The sequence below is a fragment of the Lupinus angustifolius genome, chromosome LG11, assembly GCF_001865875.1.
Source record: "Lupinus angustifolius cultivar Tanjil chromosome LG11, LupAngTanjil_v1.0, whole genome shotgun sequence".
Taxonomy (NCBI): Eukaryota; Viridiplantae; Streptophyta; class Magnoliopsida; order Fabales; family Fabaceae; genus Lupinus; species Lupinus angustifolius.
This window is the reverse complement of record NC_032019.1, coordinates 17,498,865-17,505,935: the sequence shown is the minus strand read 5'-3', so window position 1 is coordinate 17,505,935 and position 7,071 is coordinate 17,498,865. Positions and strand designations below refer to the sequence as shown.

Sequence of the window (7,071 nt, the reverse complement as noted above, 5' to 3'; positions counted from 1 at the left end):
GGATGTCAACTCTTAAAGGGAGGTCATGTTAAGAGTGCCGCAACGAGTAACATATCAAATTAAATGTGGTACTTAAGCTATGATGTACTCTCACTTAATAGACTAATCCTTTGGATTATGCTCTTTCCATGCGCTTAAGTCCTAACAATAATCTTTATAGAAGAACTTAATGTAAAAATTAGAAAAACTAGAATGATGGAAAATGATTAAAGGGATAACGACCTCCATTAGTAAAATACTCAAAAGGGGACCAAAACATTAAAAAATTAAAATCATTGTAGATATAAAACAGCAAGACTAATCATTTTGGAGAAAAACTTGCCCTATCCACATGTAGAAACTTTCTACACGTTCTATTTATACAATATTTTATGAACTGGATACAAACATTGAAGATACATAGCTTAAGAAATTTATCAATACAAGTTATTTAGATAAAATCTTTAAAAGCCTATGGTGAGTGGAGGATACGTGATTTAGAGAATGAATAAAAACAGAAACAAATTTCTAAAAGCCCACATGGGTAGTTATACTTGAGTTGCTCTTGACGATAGCATTCTAGCTCTTCATGCATGTTTTTGGTGGCATGAGTTAAGAATATTTTTTTTTATATAAGAAAGAGTTTTTCAATATAGTATTAGGTGGCTTAAAAATTATAAAGTGTACAAATCTTAAATCGGTTATCACATTTATTTTAAAAGTTAAATATGAAATAAAATATTAATTAATTTTTTTTCTATACGAAAGTGTGCAAAAATTATGCACCGCTCATTTAAATTTTTTAATATGATTCGTGAAGAAAGATGCTATAAAATAAATTAATTCGTTAACTTATAACTCCTTGGATAAAAAAATCAACCTAGATTTTTGAAGTATGAGTAATGGTTGTGTAACAGCGCCAACAAGCAATCAAATAAATATAAAGTATAAATAGAAGATAAGAAGAGAACAAAACTTGTTAACATAGTTGGTCCATTTGTATCTATTTCCCCTAAAAGTGTTGATTAACTATAAATATATTATTAGAGATTAAGATTACAAGATCTAGCCTACTCAATTATGGTTTACCAAATCCATATATATATATCATAGTACATGAGCCCATGGCTTATAGGACATTTAATTTCAAATTGGTGCAAAATATAACAAGGACTTTGAGCAAAACTTCAGTCTCATTTATTCATTCTAATATTAGGGAATGTGAGATTTTTAATAATTACATATTTTAAGTATCTCTAACACTCTTCACCTTAATTGAAATAGAAGAATATTCATATCCTTAGAAATTATACACAACAAACTTTATATTAGCGAATACTTTGCTTTTCTTCATGTGGCTAATATCTAACTCTTTTTAATAGCTCCTCCACATAAGATCTTTTCCTCCTTCAACATAAGTCTTTCATATTATTGTTGATGATATTATCAAGAGCTCAATTCTTCTTCAAACTTATCTCCTGGTTCTCCAAACTTGTAACAACATCTAATAAACATGTTATATTAGTCATTTTTCATGTGGAAGTATTTCAACGCAATACCTGAGTTCGGCTATGACCACCCATTTGAATACATACTCACGACTAAACCATAAAGTTCATCAGAAAGCCTCAACAACTACTACAATTATCTATACTTATAATCATAATTCATATAATTGTCATACTCCACTTTAAGGAATACACCTAAATCATATGCATTGTATCAATATCAACCAATGATTGTATTATACCTTGCATCCAAGCCAATATTCATATCTCATCCTACATTTATACCAATGTGGTCTATATTACACTTTCCATCTCTACCAAAACCATGTGGCATATACATTAATAATGTCTTTGTACTCTTATACATCATCTAACAATTAACATGCTTGTTCATGACGTGACCGGAAATACTTTAAGGATTCATTACTTCTATCTTATAGAAGATCATATTGTCTGTAAGAGTTAAAATAGACTAGATCAGACCAAACTTTGTCTTAAACAAGTCGAGCTTATATAACATATAGGAATATAGGTCTGACCTGTTAGCATGATTAAAAATATTTCAAAGCCTAAGTCTGATCTGTTTAAAAGTTTGACCTGTTCTGTTAGCGTGTTTAAATGTCTATTACGCTATATAATCTTGAAATAGGTTATCATGTCTATATTTAACTAGGCTAATGGGTCTACTTTTAACTAGACTCTTCTAACCTTAAAAATTTAATTAAATTTATGTATTTATTTTTATATTAAAATTAATATATAATAATATTATATATATTAAAACTATATAATATGAACATTATTAGACAATATAACTAAATAGGCCGACATGTTAAGCTTAACAGACTTTTTGGATGGCTTGAAGCCAGACCTCTTAAACTAAATAAACTTTTCAAATAGATTGAGATTGACTTGTTCGCGAAAAAGACCTAATCTGACCTAGCCTCTTATAGGCTATATAATAGGTCCCTAATAGACAGTATAGTATGTTTCCACCCTTAACTGTCCAACATCGAGAAAGACATTATTCACACCTGTCTTAGAACCTGATGTTCCACCTGGATCCTATCTCCACCCGGGTCCCAATTCAATACAAGGACTTCCGAGGTTTTGTGTTAAACATAGTCATAACCCTCATCATAGTCCCGTCATGTTTTCTTTTCATTCAAATTATATGATTTATTCTTGCTTAGTGACTTGGATGAACCTTATCCAACTTGCTCATCCTTGATCCTCATTTGCTACAATAAAAAATTATTAGTTCTCTCAAACTTCTCCATTATGAATGTGACTCATAGGTTAAGAGCCATTTAGCAATTGTTGGTGCATCATAAATGATAATGTGTAGTATTAGCACCAGTCATTTAAATAAATGGCTTAAAATAAATAGAACTAAAGAAGACGATAAAATGCATATACATATCTTTATAGGTCAATCCAATACCATTAACTCAAAGCTCATATGATGTTTCTAATTGGTATAAGATATAAAAAAGAACTTGACATAGTCTTGATCTCCTTTCTTCATTCCAATATTAGACAATACAAGACATCTTACCTAATATATTTTAACCATCTCAACATTTCTTTTCCATATCACTAGCTATGTTCGCCAGTGTTATAAAAACCATTTCGTGTTGGTTGATTCAACCATTAAATTGGTGAGTTGGTCTCAATATTGGTACAATACAACAATTATACTAGTCATGCAATCATACTAGTCAAAAACCGACTAAACTCGGTCAAAACTGGTCATACAAGTCGATTTTCAATTGAACGGTACCAATCATACTGACTAGTTTCATTTAAATATTTTTTTTAAATGAAAATGACTTATTTTTACAAAAAGTTTGGTATGAGGGATCAAACACACAACTCTTACATTTTTATACTTCGAAAACATGGTCTACCATCACGTGATACATTTTTTGTTTTAACAAATTGTATAAATAATAGTTGTTATTGTCTTCTTTATTAATTTTTCAACATTAGGATTTGTTTGGGTGTTGGATTTTAGAGGGAAATGAATGGAAAGTGAAAGCTTGAGAGTCATCTCACAAATATATTTAATGACTCACAAACCTTCCATTTCATTTTCTTCTCCTTCAGAATCCAACTCCCAAATAAACCCTTAATATTATATAAAACATATATATATATATATATATCTAACGTCACCGTTATGAAATTTATTCAGCGAACTACCGATTAAAACACTATACCAGTACCTTGACCGGCTTAGTCACCGGTATAATATTAATAACATTTGCTATTAAAGGTTATTAATTTAAGTAATTCAAGAATCTTGGTGCTATAGTAGGCTAGCATCACATGAGTTGCTTAAGGAATTAAGATTATCCCTTCATCACGGGCTGAATAGTGTCCAGTGGACATTACATGTTAAAAGTGTCCTATAGCACAATACTTAATTCCACTTGCCTATAAGAAGTTAAAATCTTGGACTCAAACAGCTTACAACACTTCTGATTTCTTGGTAGTGTTCAGGGTGATAAACTTTGTCCGTGAATCTGAACAGGGAACTCACTCTACCCTATGAGCCCCACCTATATTCTGAATGATATTTTGGTCCTTCAAGTCAATAATCTGCCCCCAAATAATAAATAATTTAAGTCCAATTGTTAGGAGGGAGAGAATTAATTGATTGGTATAACTTTGTCCGTGAATGTGACTCAGAAGAAAGAGAAGGTGGGCTTGAAGATTCACTCATAATATAAGGGCTACTTCATTCATTAGATTTTCAATGAAACATAGATTTCATCTTTTATTTCTTTTGAGGGGATAGGTTACACTATCTTTGAAAAATGGGGAAGTATGCTATAGCCAATGTCTTGATCCTTCTTTTGAACTTGAGTACTTTGCTCAATGTTCTTGCTTGTCCTTATTGTCCATACCCAAGTCCTACTAAGCCTCCAAAGCATCCTAAGGTCCCACCAAAACACCACAATATAGTGAAGCCACCAGTTCACAAAGCACCAAAACAACCTCCATATCATGGCAAGCCACAACCCTGTCCACCACCACAATCATCACCAAAACCACCCCATGTTCCTAAACCCCCTGTGGTGCATCCACCCCATGTCCCAAAACCCCCCATTGTTAAGCCACCAATAGTGCATCCACCTCATGTTCCAAAACCACCCACTGTTAAACCACCAATAGTGCATCCACCCCATGTTCCAAAACCACCCATTGTTAAACCACCAATAGTGCATCCACCTTATGTCCCAAAACCCCCAGTTGTTAAACCACCTCCATACCCTAAACCACCAGTGGTCAAACCACCCTATGTCCCTAAGCCACCAGTGTCACCACCCTATGTCCCTAAGCCACCAGTGTCACCACCCTATGTCCCTAAGCCACCAGTGTCACCACCCTATGTCCCTAAGCCACCAGTGGTGCCAGTGACCCCACCTTATGTACCAAAGCCACCAGTAGTGGTGCCAGTGACCCCACCTTATGTACCTAAGCCACCAGTGGTGAAACCACCAATTGTGTATCCTCCTCCTTTTGTCCCATTACCACCAGTTATACCCACACCACCAATCATATCACCTCCCTATGTCCCTCAACCACCTCCTACTGTAACACCACCTTCACCAACACCACCGGTGGTTACTCCACCAACCCCACCAACTGAAACACCTTATCCTCCACCACCACCACCAACAACACCAGCACAAGGAACTTGCCCCATTAACACCTTGAAGCTAAGTACATGTGTGGATGTTCTTGGTGGCCTCATACACATTGGAATTGGTGGAAGTGCTACACAAACTTGTTGTCCAGTGCTTGAAGGGCTCTTGGGCTTGGACGCTGCCGTGTGCCTGTGCACTACCATTAGGGCCAAATTGCTTAACATCAATATCGTTATTCCCATTGCTCTTCAGCTCCTACTTGATTGTGGCAAGACCCCTCCAGATGGATTTAAGTGTTCAGAATATTAAATATATTTAAAGGTAGTATGATTAATATTGAACTTTTAACTTTGCTGCTCCTGTGTGAAAACAATAGGATTAGGAATAAATCTAATTTCTAGTACAAATCTTTCACTTTAATATTTATGTTCTTAAATATTTGCTTTATTTAGAATTAGGAGGATATAAGATATGGTTGGATTCCTTTTAATAATAACTATGTGACTATGTAATAAATCAATGAATTAATATCAAATTTTGCTAAGATTTATGTGCATTAAATAGTTAGACCACAAACTACACATTAGAAAAGTTTTTTTGGTTACAAAAGGACGTTATTGAAAGAAATTACGGTTATATATTTTTTGGATATATTACACAACATTTTTAATATATGCAATCATATGCTTTTAAAGAAAATTGTAATATGTATATATTGTTATATAAATTTATATACATGTACATCATTAATCATTCATGTATATTATTTTTTAGAATAATTAATTAAGAAAGGATTAAATTGATTATGCAGTGACAATATATAAAATTAGATTGTAATATATATCATGGGAATGTAAAGGTTTTACACAATGAGTATATCATTCATCAATTATTTGTATTACCTTTTTTAAAGAGTTAATAATAATTAAATATAAATAATTGGTAATCCAGTTACAATGTATAAGACTTTAATTGGTGCATACACTTTTTTTCTAATAAAATTATTACACTATGCATACATTTTTTTTTACTTTCAACAAAGTAGATATGATTAACACTTTTTAACGCGATTGGTTTAAGAAAAATAACATTGTGTTTATCTTTTTGCATGATAGAATCTTATTATAACCCATGTGCTATAACTGTCACTTCTGTCTGATGATGTTTACAGGAATCCCGTCGAATAAGTTAATAACGTCGTCTGAGAAACTTGAGCAGACGTAGTGAAGAAATTGTGTTTTAGTTTCTATACTATGAAGTTCAACTTCTGTTGTACCAAAGGCCAAAGGACATAAATTAGCACCGTAGGAAATTGTGTGTTACTAGTGCAAGCTTGGGAATTTTCTATTCTGCCTTATTCACGAAGTCATGCATTGTAAATTTACAATCACTTGACATTTTCTCTGTTTATTTATTTGTCTCTTTCTTTCATTGCGTGTGTCGTTCTGTGTGCATGTCAGGGTGTGCATGTACACCCGTGAGTGCATTGGAAATGTATAACTTGGTGAAATTTCTATTTTATTTTCTTCGAAAAGTTTCTCATGTCTTATTAATTTCCTTTTATTTCGAACATCTAATGAAATCGGTGGAACTAAGTTAAAATTGAAAGATATCATTTAGAAGGGTCAAAAAGTAAGGATCTGAATCTACTATTGGAACAATTGAGTTATACGATACATTTATCATTTTGATCTTTAAGTAAGATTAAGTAACACAAGAACTGAAACACCTCCAAACAAGAGGTGAAAAGAGAAGAGAATGAAGAAGATAAATAATATTGACTTTAACTAAATTGAATTGAATGATTTTATAATGAATTAACTTGTCCTTTTATACTGAATACTAAATAACCAACTTTCTAACTAACCCAATAACTGATTTACACATGTCATTAACAACATATCCAAGTTTTACAATGATTGCTTGTG

The 7,071-nt window shown here is 32.7% G+C and overlaps 1 protein-coding gene across 2 annotated transcripts; it reads left to right on the top strand.

Moving 5' to 3' along the window:
• Nucleotides 4,239-6,668, top strand: LOC109360736 (36.4 kDa proline-rich protein-like). Of its 2 annotated transcripts, XM_019605813.1 has the most exons (4): nt 4,239-4,552; nt 4,682-4,813; nt 4,871-5,464; nt 6,315-6,668. In XM_019605813.1, the coding sequence occupies exons 1-3, from the start codon at nt 4,310-4,312 to the stop codon at nt 5,450-5,452; spliced, it is 957 nt and encodes a 318-aa protein (XP_019461358.1). In that variant the 5' UTR covers nt 4,239-4,309; the 3' UTR covers nt 5,453-5,464; nt 6,315-6,668. The 2 variants fall into 2 exon arrangements, with proteins under 2 accessions (XP_019461358.1, XP_019461357.1); XM_019605812.1 differs by having other exon boundaries at nt 4,240-4,552; nt 4,682-5,464.